Raw genomic sequence first — 20,035 nt, forward strand, 5'->3', positions numbered from 1 at the left:
CTCAGCAATTTATTGAGGCCCTAAGCAACTTAGTGAGACCCTATCTCAAAATAAAAAATAAAAAAGGGCTGGGAATGTTACTCAGGGGTTAAACACCTTTTGGTTTCAATATCTGGTCTTCCCCCCCCCCCCAAAAAAAAAAAAAAAAAAGAGAGAGAGAGAAAGGCCTGGGGAGCTATGAGAAGGAAGGGGACTTAAGTGTTTGTCATAATTACCAGATCAACACTGGGGAATCTGTTGTGTCACCCCTGGCATAAGAAGATTAAAGGAAAAATACAGAATGATCATTTCAGCAAGCCCCAAAAAGCATTTGATAAAATTCAACACTCATATCTGTACCCCTAATGGGCAGTAGAGGGTGGGCAACTAAATAAAGAAAAAATAGAACATAAAAATAGAACATAACTGTCATTATTTGCAAACTATATTATCATTTAATTGAAAGGCCTAAGAGAATCAATGGCAATCTATTAGAACTAATAAAGGAGTCCAGCATTGTGACCAGATACCCGATCTGCATACTGATCTGAAGCTTTGCCATATTCTGGTAAAAAGTGAATTTGAAAATGTAATTTTAAAAGGAGCCTATTCACAATATAACAAAGACTGTGTAATAATCAGTAATAAACCTATCAAGAAATATATATTACTCATGTGAGGAAAATTATAAATTTTTTCTGAAAGATTATAAAATTGTAAATAAGTAGGAATAGATACCAGGTCCTAGATGGGAAGACTCGATAACATAAAGGATTTTTCTCATATTAATCTACAAATTCAAAATAATCCAAATTAAAATCTTAGCAAGATTTTTCATAGAACTTCAGAACCACCAGTTTGCAGCTACACATGCTTGCAATCCCATCTACTCAGGAGGCCGCAGCAGGAAGATAACAAGTTTGAGGTGAGCCTGGGCAACTTAGTAAGACCCTGCCTCAAAAAGTTCAGTGGCAGAGTGGCCCTAAATTCTATTTCCATAAAAATCTAAATGTAAGAGAAGAAAAAAGTATTAGATTATATGAAAAGTGTTTATTACCTTAGAGAAGGAATGTCTTCTTAAATATGACATAGAAGCCACAAAAGAAAAGACTGGCATATTTGACTATTTAAATATTAAAAGTATTACTTTAGCCCAGGGTAGGGATTTTTTTTCCAGAATATACAGTTGGATTGATATCAGCAATAATATACCACAAGGAACAAAGACATGTAATGTATCGGTAGATGCCAAAAGGGTATTGAATAAAATTCTAGACTTTCCTAATAATAACTCTATATAAAATAAGAATAAGAGGAATAATTAATATGATAAAGACTCTTTATCCCAAACTCATTTCTAGAGAATGAGGCAATAAGGCCATTTTCTATTAGATCAGAAGCAAAACAGCATGTCTGTTATCATCAGTTATTCAAAATCATTTTTTATAAGTTCTAGAGACTGTAATATATAAGAAATAAAATAGGCATAAATATGGAGAAGAAAAGGTCAAACATTTTTTTATTTACTGGCACATAATTGTATACTTGAAGAATCAAAAAAAAAAAAAAATCCTAATAAGCAAATTGGAATTAAGAAAGTTTGAGGGTGGTAGATATAAGGTGAATATCTAAAAGATCAGTTGTTTCTCCATTTTAGCAATTACCAGCTGGAAATGGGAGAAAGTTTTTCCATTCATGAAAGCAAATAAATGTATAAAACACTTAGGAATTATATTTAAAGAACAACAAAATAAATATGTAAATGCAGATGTTTTGTTTTGAGGGGAGAAGGGGATCTGGTTTTGAGCAGAACTGATAAGGTTTTATGTTTAGGGTTTTTTGTTTGTTTGTTTGTTTGAGACCAGTCCTTACTAAGTTGCTGAGGCTGGACTTGAACTTTGTGATCCTCTTGCCTTAGTCTCCTGAGTTGGGATTATAAGTGTGCACCATCACTTCTAGCAGTAAAATTTTCTTAAAGACATTAAATACCTGGGAATAGCGAAGAAAATTATGAAAAAGACTTGTGAGGGGCTCTTGCCTTACTAGATAAAATCACAGTAAAGTTTCATAGTAGGAAGAGTGTGATGTTGGCATGGAGTAGATAAATAGCTCAGTGGAACAAAATAGAAAGTTAATACACCCATGGAAACAGAGTCATTTTTAAATATGGCAAAGGGGTATTTCAAGTGAGAAAGAGATATGTATAAATAATTGACACTGGTGCCAATATGGGAAGGGAGAAGGAGGAGGCCCCTGGCTAGGTCTGGGTTGGTTTGGTCCTCATCTCCATCATCTCTCTGCTCAGGTGTTGCCATGGTGATGGCTGTGGAGGACAGCATGGTGCAGGTGGTGGTGCGGGTGCGACCCCCCACCCCTCGGGAGTTGGAGAGTCAGCGGTGGCCTGTGGTTCAAGTCGTGGATGAGCGGGTGCTGGTGTTTGACCCTGAGGAACCTGATGGGAGCCTCAAATGGGGTGTTACCCATGATGGCCCCAAGAAGAAAGGCAAGGGCCTGACATTTGTCTTTGACCGGGTCTTTGGTGAGAAGGCCACCCAACAGGATGTGTTTCAGCACACCACAAGCAGAATCCTGGACAGCTTCCTCCAGGGCTACAACTGCTCAGGTAAGAACCTGAATCCTGCTTGGTAGCAGCCTTGCTTCCTTCTAAGGGGGGGTTTCCCCTGTCTCCTGACATAGGTCTGCCTGTCCCTCAGCTGGCATGACCTGTTGAGGGGAGCTCTGGCCTTTTCATCCTGTCTGGAGGGGGCCCATTCATTCACTGTACTGTGTGAGGCACTATAAATATATACACTAGAGCCTAGCATACAGTAGGCAGTCAGACAGACGCAGCTCCTGGTCTAAAGAGGAGAAGACACTGATCACAAAAACACAGCTGCATTTGTGTTTATGAACCACAGTGAATGCTAGTGAGGGAAATAGTGGTGGGTCTTCATTGGAGGAAGCTCCCTAGACTGGAGGAGCTGGTGATAACACCCACCCACAATGCAGCTCCCTGGAGTCCACAGACTTGTGGGAGCCAGGACAGATGTGTGGAGGACCAAGAGGCTGAGCATGAGTGCTGGGTAGGGTACAAGAGGTAGGAGCAGTGGAACGGCAGACTGGTGGACATGGATGAAAAAGGAAAGGGGCTTGGGAGAAAGGCAGGGCTGAGCTGGGTGGAATATGCTGGTAGCAACCCTGGGGGAGGCGGGCCTGGCCTTGCTGACACCCTTCTCCCCACTCTGTCCTCTGCAGTGTTTGCCTATGGGGCTACTGGGGCTGGGAAGACACACACCATGCTGGGAAAGGAGGGGGACCCTGGCATCATGTACCTGACCACCATGGAACTGTACAGGCGTTTTGAGGCCTGCCAGGAGGAGAAGCAATTCGAGGTGCTCATCAGCTACCTGGAGGTAGGGCTGCTGCCTCTCTCCCACCCACCACCCCAGGGCTCCATCCCTCATTCATCTTCACCCTGCAAAGTGCCTTGTGTCTGGTGCCTCAAATACACACCTGTTTCTTGCTTCCCTGTCCAGCAACTGTTCCCATTCCAGCCTGCACTGAGTTGAGAGTCCTCTCCCTCTTGTCCTTTCTCCTCAGGTGTATAATGAACAGATCCATGACCTCCTGGAGCCCAAGGGACCCCTAATCATCCGCGAGGACCCTGACAAGGGGGTGATGGTGCAAGGACTTTCTTTCCACCAGGTATAGGATTGGGCACAGGTGGGAACAGCAGCCCCACTTGTCCTCCAGGGTTTCCTCATAAGGCAATTTGGGGATATCCTGGATGTTGGGGTAGTGGCAGTAGCAAGAGAGGGGTGACATTGGCTCTGAAGATCAGCCCTTCCTGTTAGGGGAAAAGCCCTGGTGGGAGACCACAGCCCCCTCCCTGCCGTCTCCTCTGCAGCCGGCCTCAGCTGAGCAGCTACTGAAGATGCTGACCAGGGGGAACCACAACCGCACCCAGCACCCCACAGATGCCAATGCTACTTCCTCCCGCTCCCATGCCATCTTCCAGGTGAGCAGGGTCATGGACTGAGCATGATAACTGGGCTCCTGGTGTCCACATCCCCCTCACTCCTGCCCTTCCCCTCCAGATTTTTGTGAAGCAGCAGGACCGAGTCCCAGGACTGACTCAGGCCCTACAGGTGGCCAAGATGAGCCTGATTGACCTGGCTGGCTCAGAGCGAGCATCCAGCACCCATGCCAAGGGGGAGCGCCTGCGGGAGGGTGCCAACATCAACCGTTCTCTGCTGGCCCTCATCAATGTCCTCAATGCCCTGGTGGATGCAAAGGTAAAACAGTGCAGACCCAGCACCCAGGACAGCATCTGAGGCCTAAACCCAGTGGTCCTTGTCTTCAGCCCTGGGCGGGAGGCCACCAGACCCTGACCAGGTTAGTCTAATACAGCTGTGTCTCCCCTAATCCACTGACTGCCCCAGGGCCGCAAGTCTCATGTGCCCTACCGAGACAGCAAACTGACCCGCCTGCTGAAGGACTCCATTGGGGGCAACTGCCGCACAGTGATGATTGCTGCCATCGGCCCCTCTAGCCTGTCCTACGAGGACACTTACAACACCCTCAAATATGCTGACCGGGCCAAAGAGATCAAACTCACGGTGTGTACCAGTTAGGGATGGCCAACCTGAGTGTGGAGGGATCTCCTAACCTGGTAGGAGGATGGGACAGGACCAAGACAACTTCCTCAGATCCCTATTCAATGTCCCCAAGCAGAGGAAAGAAGTTCCCTGGGCTGTATGATAGGAACAACACTGTCCCTGCCTTTGGGAAGATTCCAGTTGGACCAAGACAGACAGTCTACTCTGAGGGAGACATGGAGCAGGGGGCCCAGTGGGCCAGTAGCCTGGTTCTGACTTGTTTTAAGCAGTAGGACCATAGTTTTAGCAAAATGACAAACACCCATGTATGTTAACAAAAGCAGAGGTGCTTTGGCCTCCGCCATACTTGCTGGGCCTTCCCTTATGGGCCTCCCCTCCCTACCTCCTCGGGAGCCCTGGCTCACCTGGAACTGCTGCAAATCAGCCCCCATCAAGCAAGAATGTCTTGTCCAGAGAGTCAGGCATCAGGTTCATAGGCAGGCACTCCTCTGTCCTTTGCTGTGGTCCCAGGCACATTACTGACCTTCTCTGGTCTGTTTTTCTACCTGTAAGAGAGAGTCCTTGGTACTGTAAGTGAGGTTCCTGTGTGATGCCTGGTCACCAGAGGTGGTTGATAACAGCTGCTTTGTATGAACAAACCAATCTTTTCCCTGTGTCTCCGTCTCAGCTGAAGAGCAACGTGATCAGTCTAGACAGTCACATCAGCCAGTATGTCACCATCTGCCAACAGCTCCAGGCTGAGGTGAGGAGCTTACCTGGGGAACAGACTTGGGGCAAGGAGTAAGAGACAGGAGCTGGGGTGCAGCAGGGCTCTCTGCCCATTCCTCACCTCTTGGGCTCAGCTGAGTTTAAGACTGCTGTCATTGCAGGTGGCCTCCCTAAGGAAGAAGCTTCAAGCGTATGAGGCAGGAGCCCGGGCCCCACAGCAGGGTCTCCCACAGTCCCCCAAGTTGAGCCCTCAACAGCAACAGTGAGTTCTACTGCCCATATACGTCCCACCCTTCAGCTCAGCTGGGACAAGGAACTGGGCCCCTTCTCTGTCTTTCAGATGTTCCATACCTAGGGTTGGGGATTCCCACCAAGGGCCAGCAACTGATTGTCTCCTAGAATGTCTTGTTTTGTCAAATGAGCATATAAGCAAGTGGAATCTACTCATTGAGAGAAAGTGAACTTAGAGTTTGGGTGTTATTTTTTTTTAAAGCAGAAAATCCCTGAAACCTTCTTCTACCCATCTGTCACTCAAGCATTGTTTCTGGGCTCTGCCACCTGGTGCTGCAGAGGTCCCCCTCCCTACTCACCCTTTCTGCCCCCATATCATATCTTTCAAACTTTTATTTCCCCCTTAGCCTTCTTAGCTCCCCTTTAGTGTCCCGTGCCCGCAGCCAGCCCTGGACCCCAGAACTCCACGTGGGATCTGGAGATCTTCAAGAGGGGAGCCTGGGGACAGAGGCCCAGGAACAGAAGGTCATAGAAGAAAGCTCTTCAGACCAGGAGCAGACTCCAGAGGACAAGGACGAAGACCCTACTGAGGTAGGGCTTAGGGGCAGGAGGCCTCGGCCTCCTGGGGGCTTGGGACTGGTAGAATATTTGAATAAATGTGTCTCTTTAACTCAGCGTCCCTTTAGTCCCAGTTCTCCTCCTGGGTTTCTTACGTCTGTCAGATTCTTGTGTGTTTGGAAGTGACTGGGAGAAAGCAAGCTTCTCCCAGGGCATGGCCATTCTGCAGGGAGCTGCCATCCTGCGCCTGCGGGAGGGAAGGGTTTTAGAGTTTTAGGAGGTCATTCTGGCTCCTCTACCCCCTTTTTTTTTAGGTTCCAACCCAGACACTGGAGCAGAACCTCAGACCTCCACTGTCAGAGTCTGCTGGTCCCACCCCGCAGCCTAAGCCGGTGGCCAGCTACCTATCACCACAGAACCTGGATGGGGACCGTTCTAAGCAGTGAGTGTCTTTTGCTTCTACTCTGGCCTCAAAGGTGGGAAGTGAGGGGCTTTATCCTCCTAGGGGTGGGACCTGGTTCTAATTAAGAGTCAAGTTGCTTTTCATTGATGTTATCCCTTATCTGCTTTCAACTCCTGGATACTATCACCTATCTATTTACTTAGCATCATCTCTATTCCTCCACGTAGCTGGCAGCCCAATAGGCGAGAGAAGCAAAACACCAAATTCCATCCGGACAGCCAGCAAGTGCTGAGCTAGGGCAGGCTGCTAGGGCTAGCACTTGGCCTGGCAATTTGAGGGCAGAGCTGCTGTCAGAGTGAGGAGGGTGCAGCTGGGAGGAGCTGGGTGTCAGGCGGAGGAGGGGTCAACCTTCCTGAGTCAGTTGCTTCTCATGCATCTTCATCAACAGATCGACTGTGGCTATTTTTTTCTCAGAAATAAATACAAACTTCCAACTTCAGCCAGAGAGGAAGGGTTTGGGGACCTTCCTTCTGTGCTTCACTGAGGGGTGCTGCTGTATTTTTCCCTTGGCCCCAGGTCCATAAATCCCCTGCCGCTTAGTGGTGCTACTGCCAGCCCTGCTCCCCCCTCCCCAGCATGCTTCACACTAGGCAGTGTATTTAAAGCTTCCGGACAGAAGGGCCTGTTTAATTTTATTTCTTGTTGGGGAGTGTCTGTTCCCGACTCAGCAAAAAATGCTGTGGCCTGAATAATCAGCGGCTCATTATCTGTCTCTTGCTGCCAATTCCCTGGGGCCTGGAGAGGCAGGGATGCACGGGTGGGATGTCCCGTTGGCCTCCCAGGGAACAACCACAGGTTCCCACAGATGACTCATGGTCTCTCTGCTTGGTGTCCCCTCTTATGAGGAGAGAGGACCAATGTCCTCATTTCTGCTCTGCCTCTGGTTTTGTGGTTTCCGGCAAGTTTTTTCAATCTTGGCTATGATTTGGGGATCATAATCTTTATTCTCCCTAGTTCTTGGAGAATACTAATGCAATATTAATGAAGTACTAATACAATATGATAGAAGACCCCCCTCGATTAAGGAGTGGCAGAACATTCTAGATCATTTCCATGTTTGGAAACACTCTGACAAGCAGATAATCGAAAATCATTTCTATTTGCCTTTCGAATTGAGAATCTTGGATCATCAGGACTTTGAACAGAGCTGAGATTTTCCAGTTCAGTGGTTTCGTAGGATTTTTTTTTTTTCAGCTGCACAGTCCTCTCTTTACATGGAATCTCACGCTGAGTTCTAATAGGTATGACAGACAGCAGAGTTGCTTGCTGTCTAATAGGCGTTTGAAACTTAATTTGAAAATTCCTGATTTAGACCAATTCCCCAATTGTTGGCTGGAGGGGGAGTGGGGGCTGAGGCTTCTGTGCAGGGCCAGACCTGGGTCATCTGACTTCCAGGCCCATTCATTTCCCTCCAAAACCCACTCTTCTCAGTAGTCTAATAGGCCTCAAAGCTGCTTTACCAAATGAGTGTAAGTTCCCTGAGCACACGTGACCGAGGGCCGTGGGGGTTCAGAGGTATCCAGACAGTAGTGTTCCCTGAAGGTAAATCATTTGCTATGAATAATCCTACTGAGGTAATTCTGTTTATTCTTTTATCATAGGTGTGCCTTACAGAAAGAAAATTTGCTTTATGAGAATCTAAATTTACAACATTAATAATCTCAATACCCTCAGAATTTCCTTTAAATAGTTCCCAGAGCATGTAAAATATGTGTTGATTCCCACATACTTTTTCAGGATCCCATACACTAAATAGAGGACACAGACCAAATGCCTTTTTGAGGGTCTTCTCAGAGCCACGGTCAATTTAACCTATCTTAGTTTGTCTCCTTTTAACCTAATGAGGTAGATGGTATTATTACCGTTTTGCATAATATAATAAACTCACAGTGTTTACTGTATGTGAGGTATTCTTTAAACATTCTATAAACAAAATAACTTTTTATTTTTGGTTCTGGTGATTAAAACCAGGGTACTTTACTGTTGAGCTATATCCCTGGCTCTTTTTTCCTTTTTTTTTTTTTTTTTTTTAATTTTATTTTGAGACAAGAGTCTCACTAAGTTGCTTAGGGCCTCTCTAAGTTGTTGAGACTGACTTCAAACTTGGAATCCTCCTGCTTTAGCTTCCTGAGTCACTGAGATTATAGGTGTACACCACCAAGCTTGGCTAAAATAACTCAATCTCTCCAACAATCCTATGAAGTGGGTGCATTTGTTATCCTTTTCTTAAGTTTATGGACCAGTGCATCCAAGATCACACAGCTGGGAAGGGTTGAGCTGAGAGTTGAGCAGGTATCTGGCAGTCTGACTTGAGCTGGGTTCTTTTTTTTTTTTTTTTGTACCTGGGATTGAACTCAGGGGCACTCAGCCACTGAGCCACATCCCCAGCCCTATTTTCTATTTTATGTAGAGACAGGGTGTCACTGAGTTACTTAGTGCCTTGCTTTTTGCTTAGCCTGGCTTTGAACTCATGATCCTCCTGCCTCAGCCTCCCAAGCCACTGGGATTACAGAAGTCCACCCAGTTTAAGCTGGGTTCTTAACTGCTACCTTATATCGCCCTCAGGGTAAATGAGCTTATGATCACAATGCTAATAAGTGGCAGGGCTTAGAGGAAACTAAGACCTTCCAAGTCCAAAGTCACTTAGCATGTTTCCCTACTTTCCATGTCACTGTCTTTGTCATGGGGCATGTATAATGGGTGATGCTTTTTTTTTTTTTTTTTTTTTAATATTTTTTAGTTTTCGGCGGACACAACCTTTTTGTTTGTATGTGGTGCTGAGGATCGAACCCGGGCCGCACGCATGCCAGGCGAGCGCGCTACCGCTTGAGCCACATCCCCAGCCCAATGGGTGATACTTATTACCCTTGCCTATGGCCATCTTGGCCTTTTGCAAGGATATGACAGAATTAGAACCCTGGATGAGAGGCCAGCCAGCTAGTGTGGGGCAAGGCAGGAGAAAACTAGGGCACCAGCTCAGGTATGCTCCTCAACCACAGCGAGTGATGGGGACAATGCCTGGCATAAAGGATCCTGGTCAGGCTGTATCTAAGTAGAGCTCCCTGTCCTTCTATTCCAGGTTGGCCCTGCAGGTGCTGTGCCTGGCCCAGAAGCAGTATTCCCTGCTCCAGGCAGCCAACCTCCTGACCCCTGAAATGATTACTGAGTTTGAGACCCTGCGGCAGCTGGTGCAAGAGGAGAAAGCCGACCCTGGGGACAAGACCTCCAGAACTCCTGGCCTGGCTGGGAGGGCCCCTCTGACCCAGGAGCTGTGTTCAGCCTCAAGTGAGTTTCACCCCTGCTCTGCCTGCCTATGGGTGCCCAGCTGGTTATACTGAATCATGCTGTGGTTAGGAGGCTGGACCCCAGGGATCGTGCACTTCTGCAAACAAAGAGGCCCCAGGAAACCTGAGGAGTTAAGGGTTCCTTCATGTCTCCAGTGTCTGGCTTCCCAAGTTCTTCACATTCTCTTTCCTCTTAGCTAGTCCCTGGTCTCTCCTCAGCACCCTCCTCTCTCTGCCCAGAATCTCCAGGGTACTGTGGCCCTGTGACCCGAACAATGGCAAGAAGATTGAGTGGCCTCATGCACCCTCTGGGGATCCCATCTGAGCCTGATTGCACCCTAACCTCAGCATCCCAACAGCCCACAGAGAAGAAGAAGAAGAAGAAGAAGAGAAAGAGCACAAGCCTCACAGAGCCAGACAGTCCCCTGGCCCCAAAGCTGGCGACCAAGCGCCAGCGCCAGTCTTTCCTACCCTGTCTGAGGAGAGGGTCTCTGCCTAAGGCTCAGCCTTCATGTGGACCCAGCACCCCCAAAGGGGCAAGGGCCTCCTCCACCTGCCATTCCCCTCGCTTCTGCCCAGCTACAGTCATCAAAAGCCGGGTGCCCCTGGGCCCTTCTGCTATGCAAAACTGCTCCACCCCTCTACCTGCTCGTGACCTGAACACCACTTTTGATCTCTCTGAGGAACCCCCCTCAAAACTCAATTTCCATGAGTTTGTTGGCTGGGAGAATGTCCCCCAGGAACTGAACCGGCTGGACCAGCCCTTCATTCCCAGGTAAGTCTCCCTCCCAACCTCCCAGCATAGGTCAGGGATCAGCAAGGGTGCTGCCAACAAGAATGGAAGACATTGGATTTAGGAGACAGGATATTTGCCATCTCTTTCCCTTTGGTCATGGTCAGCTTTGCCACCCAGTCCCAGGAGAGCAGAGTGTACAGAGGACAGGAGGCATGGCTTAATCAGGGGCTATCCTGTCATATCAGGGCCTTCATGCTCATATCCACCAGCTCTATGCTGGTTTGTGGCTTGCACATGCATAGCTAATAGAACCCCCACTTGGGAAGAGTCAGCAGGGAACCAGGAATTAATGAGCCCAGCCCTGTCTGTTCCTCTGCTTTGCTTGGGCACTATGTCCTGATCTGAGTTTTGTCCCACTAGAATAAAAACTATTTCTGCCACTTCCCCCCCCCCCCCGAGATTTTTCCCCTCTAGCCCAGCATCTGGAATAGAAAAATAAAACTTTCTTCAGTATTTTCCAGTGAGAAGGTCCAGCTGTTACCCTTGCCCTCCACCCACATGGCCAGAGAGAGGAATAACAACCAGCTCAGGACAGTCCAAGGCCAAGAACAAGTGGCAGGCTGACTGGGACCTGTGAGGCAGAGGCCACAGGCTGCCCACCTGCACTCCTGCACCTTCCATGGCCCCTGAACCTGCTCTCAGTAACAAGCTCAGAGCTGGGCAGGTGGAAGGGTGAAATTGTTTGAACTCCAGTTCCCAGAACGCACCAGAAACTGACATCTGGATGTTCTCCCAGAACAGGGCTGTCACTCAGCTGTCAGCCCAGGCCTGGTGAGGCAGGGAGAGAATCCACCTCTTAGCAGGAAGAAACTTCAGGTCATCTTGTCCAACCTCCCCGTCCTCGCAAGCTGGGAGTTAGAGGGAATAAGAGTAGCCACTGTCACTTCTGGTTCCTTCCTTATCTGCTTCTCTCCCTCTGCCCGCTCCCCAGTGAACCTATGCTCCTGCTCACCATGAAAGGTCCCAAACCAACATCTTCCCTCCCTGGAAACTCAGCCTGCAAGAAGAAGCACACCATGAGGTAAGGTCTGGAAGCTGTTGAGGTGAGGGCATGGAGAAAGAGCCCTCATTGAGGTGTTAGGCACCTAGGCTGACCACAGACCCCTTCCTGATGTGTCTCTGGACTCCTTGGAGCAAGCAGCCAAGGTCCTGTGAGCAGAGCCAGCATCTAATTCTCTGATTGGAATTTCTTTGGCCTTTGATTGCTATTATAGGATCATCCCAGAGTGATCATCCAAGGTCCCCTATCCACAGGGAGATATTCAGCATTTATTGGTTAATCCAAATGATTGGACTATCCCCTTCTTTATTCTCCTATGTCCCAAACTCCACAAGCCTCTCCAGCTCCAGCACCTGGCCTTGGAAACTCTTCCTGGTTCTCAGCTCCCCTGCCCTCAAGGCTTAGTGGATAGTGCTGTCTCCCCCCACCTACCCACAGTCAAGGGCATGGCTGTAACCTTCCTTCCTTCCCTTCCTCTCTCAGTTCCTCAGTCTCCCAGGGCCGCAGCCGCATCGCCCGCCTCCCCAGCAGCACCTTGAAGAGGCCAACTGGGCCCCTTGCAATCCCAGGTGACTGAATTGAGGGGAGGGGTGACTGGTCCACAGTGATAGTTGAAAATAGGATGCAGGAGGGGACAGAGTGGGGTTTGGATCCAGGTGAGAGGAGAGCTTAGAATACTTCTTCCAAGCATCTCAGGGACCATGAAGAGGGAGGTGGAAGATGGGACAAGAGGCAGGGGAGCTGTGGGGCAGAGCCTCACCTTCTTCCTGTACCCACCTGCAGAGCCATCCTTGAGTCCCCGCTGCCTCAGTGATCAAAGGACCCAGAAGGAACTGATTGGGACTGGAGGTGTGCTGTCAGCTGGAAACTGCATTGCCAAGGTGTCCTGACCTCCAAGCTGTCCAGCTCCTCCAGCCCCTCGAGGCTCAATGCCTTCACTTTGTCCCTGGAGCCTCGGACACCAGGAACCCTGACCTTCTTTCCTTACCTTGGAAAAATTCATGCCAACGCACCTTTCCTTTATTTAACACCCGCCCCAACAATTCATTCTGCTACTCGTCCTCTTCATTTTATTTTTGTTTTGTTGAGACAGAGCTCACTATGTTGTCCAGGCTGGTCTTGAACTCACAGTCCTGCCTCAGCCCCTGGGCAGCTGGGATTACAGGCATGCGCCACCACTCCCGCCTCCATCCTCTTTATTAATCTGTATAACACTCAGCTTCTCAGCATGTACATATTCATTTGTGAGTGTTAATGTGTTAATATTTAAAGGTTACTGCCTGTTTCCCCCTCATTTCCAAAGCCCACTATCAGGCCAGGGGCTCTTTTGGGCTCTGTTCGCTACCCATGTCTAACACAGAGCTCTGTGCGGGGATAGATGTCACCTCAGTGGAGGGATGAGGCAGGTGGGGGTGTTCTAGGGAGTCACATCTTGGCTCTTCATGTTTTCTGAGAGGGGAATCTTTAGCCCCACCCTGGCCCCTGTCCTGGTTATGATGGAGCTAATTATGGTGCCTTGATTTACAGAGGAAGCCAACTTTATTAATCTTTACCCATTATACATAGACACACATGAGTATAAGAAGAAAGGAGAATGAATGCAGCCTTAATGTTACCATCCAGGTATAAATGCTAGTGATTCCAGGGTTTACACCCTCCTGCTTCTTGATTTATGCATATATATGTATATGTATATAAATATATATATGTGTGTGTGTGTATATATATATATATGTGTGTGTGTATATATACACACACACACACACATTTACACACATATATGATGTATTTTTTTACTATAATGATTAATAAACCATTTCCATCCTTGGTGTGTGTTTTTCCTCTGTACACCTACGTGGGATGACAACACTTTCTGTTTCTCACCTTCTCATTCTTCAAAATTTCTGAGTATAGAAAACAACACCCACAGCCTCCTGCTGCAGGAGGTCTGGGGCTAGGACTGACCCCAGCTCCTCACTCCAGTTCCTAATCCTCCTCCCTAATGGGCCTTTATTTCTGGGGGAGCAGGGGTCAAAAAGCAACCTCATCTGGGGATCTGGTCCGTGCTACCACCTCAGGGGTGGGTTGCCTGGAGTCCTGCAGTCAGGGAGAGGTTTTTGTTTTTGTTTTTTTTTAAAGGGGGAGAGAGAGAGAGAGAGACTTTTTTTAATATTTATTTTTCAGTTCTCGGCAGATACAACATCTTTGTTTATTTGTGGTACTGAGGTGCCAGGCGGGCGCGCTACCGCTTGAGCCACATCCCCAGCCCCAAGGAGAGTTTTGTTTTTTTTTTTTTGGTACTAGGAGTTGAATCCACTGAGCCACATTCCCAGCCCTTTTTTATTTTTGAGACAGGGTCCCACTAAGTTGTCCAGGATGGCCTCAGATTTGCAAATCTCCTGCCTCTGCCTCCTGAGTCACTGGGATTTCAGGCATTCTGTGCCACTGTGCCTGACTGGAGAGAATTATTATTTTTTTTTTTTTAGTGGTTCAAGGTCCCACTGCTGGAACCCAGTGCAAGGGGGCTGGGGGCCTGCCTTCCTTTCCACTCAGTGGATTGTGTAGAACATAGTTATCTCTCTCCTCTCCATGAAGACATGGTTGACTGAATGAATTAATAGTGTAAATAAAATTACAGGAATCTGTGTTTAACTTGCTTCTGAAAACAAACATGTTAGGGGTATTTAGCACATTGTGAGTAGTGTGTAAATAACACTGCTAAGTTCAAGGCAGTCCTAGCTGTTCTGGGGGACCAGCCTCCCTGTCTGCTTGGTGTACCCCTCCTGCTCAGTCCCAGTCCCTTTTTGGAGGTGTGGGGAAGAATACTCCTGCAGCTGCTGGACTTCTTGGAGCTTCACAGCCTTACGAGGTGGATAATGGGAAACGGACCCAAAAAAGGGTTCACCAAACCTGCCCACAGTTAAACAGCATGTGCTTGGGATCCAACCCCCCGGGGTCTAGTTCTTTACTTAATGTTGGGCTGCTTCCCTTTGGAAGTGAACAGACATCATTTCTTTTCCCATGCCTGGGGTTCCCGCCTCTCCAATTAGCCTTAATGAGTTTTTTCCCCTTGTGTACTGTGATTCCCTTGGAATCAGTCAGTTTCACATCTGTAGCCCCTGGCAGCCTGGCATGGTGCCTTGACCTCGGGAGGCCTCACTGAATGTTGGCTGGATTCAAATTGAATAACTTCCCCATTTCCTGGGGCCCTCACATATATTATCTCATTTGATCATCACCGTCACCCTGGAAGGGCAGAGGCAGCAGGCACAGGGCAAGGCGGCTGGTGACTAGGGCCAGGAGGGCAACCTCCAAACAATAGGGTCCTTGCGCGAGGCAGAATTTGCCTGGGTTGGGGGCAGTCCTAGAGTGGGAGAGGTCACACTTGACAAGGATGTCCGGCAGCCAGCCATCCTCTTGGCAAACATTTGTGGCTCTGTGGTGCAAAATATGCTCTCGGGTGACCCATTAAATGCACAAAGACTGTGCTGATGGAGTTAAGCACGTGCAGCTCCTGCCCTCAATCATGGGAGGTCGGGCTGAGAGCGCTCGCTGTGTGGTGTCCCTCATGCCAGAGGCAGCCTGGCTTTGCAGGGAGCGGGCAGGGACTGAGGGGGGCAGCAAGCTGACAGCCAACCCTCAGCTGACCTTAGTGGGCAGTGAGGCTCTGGATTGTTCTCTGGATTGGATTGTTCTTACATAAAGAGAATCATCCATGAGACATGGCAATCGATGGCTTCCCATTCATTGCAGGCCCAGCTTGGCCTAACACCCCCTCACCTCTGCCTCATCCTAGCCCTCACTCTATTTCCGTGGGTTTAGGAGCCCCTCTCCCCAAGCCCCTCCACTCACCTCCTTTCTCATCCTGAAACTCATGCCTGGCCCTTCCTCGGGTACAAATTTTGCCCAGTTCATAGAACCAGGCTCAGTGCCAAGAGCTGCCAACGCAGAATAAGACATGATCCCGCCATGCAAGGAGTCAGGATGGCACCTGTCCCTGACACTTGAGTGTTAGCCAAATTCTCCAGTGGTGTTGGTACCTGTCAAAGGGAAAGAACAGGGCTTTCTCTTTGAGTCCAGCCTCCACCCAGCTTCGGCTTGGCCCTCACAGGGGACATCACCACCTGGGGAGCCTCCTTGACAGCAGCTAACTCAGGAGTCCTGTCCCAGAGCCCTGCTTGTCAGTCCCCAGATTCCCCCAGGAATGGGCCTCTCCCTCTTGGCTGCGTGTAGGGGATCCTGGTTCCCAGCCAGAATCTAGTTTGTAGTTGTCTTCTCCTCCTGCATAGTTCTTCTGTGAAGAGGGGCCCAGGAAGACTTGAGACAAAGGTCATGGGGGGAGAAAGGAACCAGAGTCACCCCAGGGGCTTCTGGCTATGGCTGTGCTTTCCAGCACCCCTCCCTCAACTAAGTACTCCCCTCAGCCAGGTGCATCCCTCCTGCCCTGTTCATCTGGTCCATTTGGAGAACTGCTGGTTTGGAAATAAAAGGCTACCCAGCCCCCCATCCCTCTCCTCCCACCAGGGCCACATCTGGTCCCCCACCTCTTGCCCTCCCAGAAGGACCTAATCAGGCAGGGACAGGAGGGGAGGGGAGCAGGGAACAGAACAGATCCAAGAAAGCAATTAAAAAGCCTATCTCAGGGTTAGAGGCTGGGAGTGAGGGGCAGGCTGGAGCCAGCCCTGGCTGGGGTGAGGAGAAGCAGGGAGAAAGGGCCCCAGCTTATTAACCCTGGGGTCTGTGAAGGTGAGTGAGCTTATGCCTCTAAGAACATGCTGAGAGGGGCCAGTGAAGAGGAGGGGATGGAGTCTGGGGTTCAGCCTGGAACTGTCCTGTAGCCACAGAGGTCATTTCTAAACAGAAAAGCCTGACTGGGCATGGGCTGAGCAGGGGGAGAAGGAATCGTCCCTGCTCTGAGATTGCCCCCTTCAAATGAAGGAGGAGACAAACCCTGACTCCAGGAACCATGGGGTCCAGTGGTAGGGAGCTCTGGTCCAAGGTGCCTTAGTCTAGGCAGAGGAAGATTCTACATTCTTAGGCAAACCTGGATTTGAAGGGAAGACATAGGTCCCAGGATCAGGAAGCCCCCATCTGTCGGGGGAGACATGGACCCTGTCCTTGGGAGTCCTCAGGCTGAGGTGCAGACAAGACCCACACCCATGAGAAGTGTCAACATATCCAGAGCTTCTGGAACTGGATGGAGTCGTGGGCCTCAAGTCTGGGGATGAGGAAAGGCAGATGTCAGGGAGGAGAGAATGCAAGTTAGGAAACAACTCTGCTAACCTCTGCTCCAAGTTTGCAGAGCTGACAGAAGGCACTTGCATGCATTCCCTGGAGAACCTAAAGCCACTAATGACTGGGTGTTTGAGGGCAAATTGTGCTGATTCCCTCCCTCTTCACTAGCAGCTGCCCATCTGCTGTCCACACTGCCAGGGTGGTGCCCACATAGTCCCAATGCAGCCAGTAGGACATGGCCACCCCCACTCAGCTCCCACTTCTCCCAGCCAAACCCATCCCAGATGCACTAGCATTAGACAGGTAAAGCACGCGGTAGGTGTTATTAAACGGAATGATTTGTCAAAGGCACCTGCCCTGTCCAATTTTCACTGATTTTTTGATTGTTTTTTGGGTTTTTTTGGTAACAGAAACTGAACTCAGGGGTACTCCACCTGAGTTCAGTTTCTGTTACCAAAAGAACAGAGCCACATCCCCAGCCCTCTATTGTATTTTATTTACAGACAGGGTCTCACTGAGTTGCTTAGTGCCTCAGTTGCTGAGGTTGGCTTTGAACTCGCAATTCTCCTGTCTCAGTCTCCCAAGCTGCTGGGATTACAGGTGTGCGCCACCGTGCCCAGCTAATTTTCACTGATTTTATCCTCACAATTATCTTGGAGAAATAGGTATGGCAAATCCCCATTTTACAGATGTGGAAATGGAGACTCAGAGAAGGTTCCTCAAGTCATCTGACTTTACAGCTATTGAGGAGCAAAGGCTTTGCGCTGTGGAGGACACAATCATAGCAGTCAGAGGCAAGTCTAGAGAATAAAGGGTTGATCTTTCTTGGTGATACAAACGTGGGTTTTAGAAAACCCACAGCGGGTTTTAGAAACGTGGGTTTTAGAAATCCCACAGCGACTTTTTCCCTTCCTGCGCACTGCTGTGGCCAGACGTGGGCAGCTGAGCACTGCCATCTAGTGGCACTGGGACTCAGCTCTCTTCCTCTGGTGGGAACTAAGGGGCCAACCAGAGGGACTTTAAGGCTCTTTATCCATCCTACCCAGCTTGTTCATCACATGATGGGCAGGCATTGGGTGAGAGGTGGGGGCAAAAGCACAAGCAGAGCCACTAGGAGGCAGTTAAGGGGGAAAATGGTCACTTGAGTAAGAGACTGGCGTATTTGGAAATCATAAGAACCTCATGTTGTGTGGGTTGAGGCCTGAGAGGGGTTGATTTGTCTCAGGAGGACTTCGGGATTTGCCCTGTATGCAGGAGTTCATCTAAAAGATTCTGGTTCAGGGAGAGGAGCACAAAGAGGTCATCTTGTCCCCACATCAGCTTGAGGCAGAGCATATTTTGGCTGCAGACTCTGTGAAGACACATCTGAAACACATCAGGTGTGTCTTCGATCCCAGCAGCTCAGGAGCCTGAGACAGGAGGATCACAAGTTCAACTTAGTGAAGCCCTAAGTAACCCAACAAGACCCTGTCTTGAAATAAAATATTTAAAAAGGGTTGGGGATGTGGCTCAGTGGTTAAGCATTCCAGGATTCAATCCCCAGTACACGCCCTTCACCAAAAAAAAAAAAAAATATATATATATATATATATATATATATATATATATATATATATCTCCAGGCATCTATCTACCAGTCGGCTTAGGCTTTGGCCTGAGGCTTTGGATGTTGGGGCCTTCCTGTTGGAGAAGCAGAAGAGGAGGCACCTCAGAGAATGAGCCCTAAACCAGACTGGAAGGATGGGTGTCCCATTAGAGGCTGGGAGGGCTGAGGGCTGCCTTGCTCCGGTGGCTGTGTCTGTCTGGGGCAGATGGGCATGAGGACAGTTTAGGAGAGAGAGAAAGGCAAACGTAACTGTCTAACAACAGGGCTTGGTTAAATGAACACAGATAGTAGAAAACCATGCAGCTGTTAAAATGATGATGTAGATAAATATTTATTGATATGGAAAGATGTTCACAACATATTGTTGAGTAAGAAAAGCAAATTACAAAATAATTTGTGCAGCATGAGCCTATTTTGGAAAATTGAGTTTATATGTGTAGAAAAAAGCTGGTATCTATCTCCATGTGGTAAAATTATGGCTAATTAAATTCTTTTTGTTTTTTAAAGAGAGAGTGGAGAGAGAGAGAGAGAGAGAGTGAGAGAGAATTTTTTAATATTTATTTTTTTTAGTTTTTCAGCAGGCACAACATCTTTGTTTGTATGTGGTGCTGAGGATCGAACCCGGGCCGCACGCATGCCAGGCGAGCGCGCTACCGCTTGAGCCACATCCCCAGCCCCTAATTAAATTCTTTTGTATTACTTATCTGTATTTTCCGATTTTTCTACAATAATTATTTCACAAAAAATAATGGTTATGAAAGTTTGCAAAACAACCATGACTGACTTTTGTCTCTGGTGAGATTCCTGAGAGAGTTTGGGGCTGATTGTCGGAGGGGTCTCAGGATCCTGTGGGAGTTGAGGATGGAACTGGGCTATAACAGGGCACAAGGAGAAGGCCAAGGGTGGGGAGCCTGGGTGACCCCATGTGCTGGTGCTAAAACAAACTCATGTCTGCATGCACAGGAGCAAGTCTCTAAGCTCCAGTGATGAGCACCCTCTGTTCTTATTGTATCTTTTCCCTCCAGGACCTCTTTGCCCATATTTCCCTTCGATTTACCTTAAAGAAGGCAGACCACACACTATTTCCTGTTGGGCAGCTAGGAAGGGTAGGCCACCCCAGAGATGAGGCTGGGGACAAAGTCTCCTGCCTTGTCTTGCTCTTTCTTTAAAGTACCTTGTCCTTCCCCAGCCTCCCAACCCACATCAGGATGGAAGGTCACCAGGACCCCCTCCTCAGGATTTCCCACATCATGACACTACTCAGGCCAGGGGCAAATGTCATTGGAGCCCAAGGCTGTCACCTCCCTCTCTGCACTGGGACTCATTGAGGGAAACCTTAGTAGCCAGATCATCAGATGTCCAATTGAAAAACATGTCCCCTGGTGTGGAGTTGAGGGTGTTGTTTTTACTGGAGCTTGGGGGCCTGAGCTGGCTTGAGAGTTGGGGCTAGGGCAAGCAGCCAGGCCTTGTCTGCAAGTGGGAGACCTGGCGGTGCTGGGCTGGCTACCCCCAGAGTCTCCTCCTTGTGCCTGCTGAGTGACTCACCTTGGCACAGA

The 20,035-nt window shown here is 48.8% G+C and overlaps 1 protein-coding gene across 1 annotated transcript; it reads left to right on the plus strand.

The window, feature by feature from the left end:
• The first annotated feature begins 2,298 nt into the window (after positions 1–2,298).
• Positions 2,299–12,528, plus strand: Kif18b (kinesin family member 18B). The gene is made up of 16 exons (XM_076870785.2): positions 2,299–2,602; positions 3,235–3,392; positions 3,580–3,684; positions 3,887–3,997; positions 4,077–4,274; positions 4,422–4,598; positions 5,266–5,340; positions 5,468–5,568; positions 5,981–6,128; positions 6,373–6,375; positions 6,410–6,537; positions 9,638–9,843; positions 10,044–10,617; positions 11,570–11,659; positions 12,122–12,207; positions 12,422–12,528. Exons 1-16 carry the CDS (start codon positions 2,299–2,301, stop codon positions 12,526–12,528), a joined length of 2,571 nt encoding a protein of 856 aa, XP_076726900.2.
• Positions 12,529–20,035: the final 7,507 nt, after the last annotated feature.

The sequence above is a fragment of the Callospermophilus lateralis genome, chromosome 11 (assembly GCF_048772815.1).
Source record: "Callospermophilus lateralis isolate mCalLat2 chromosome 11, mCalLat2.hap1, whole genome shotgun sequence".
Taxonomy (NCBI): domain Eukaryota; kingdom Metazoa; phylum Chordata; class Mammalia; order Rodentia; family Sciuridae; genus Callospermophilus; species Callospermophilus lateralis.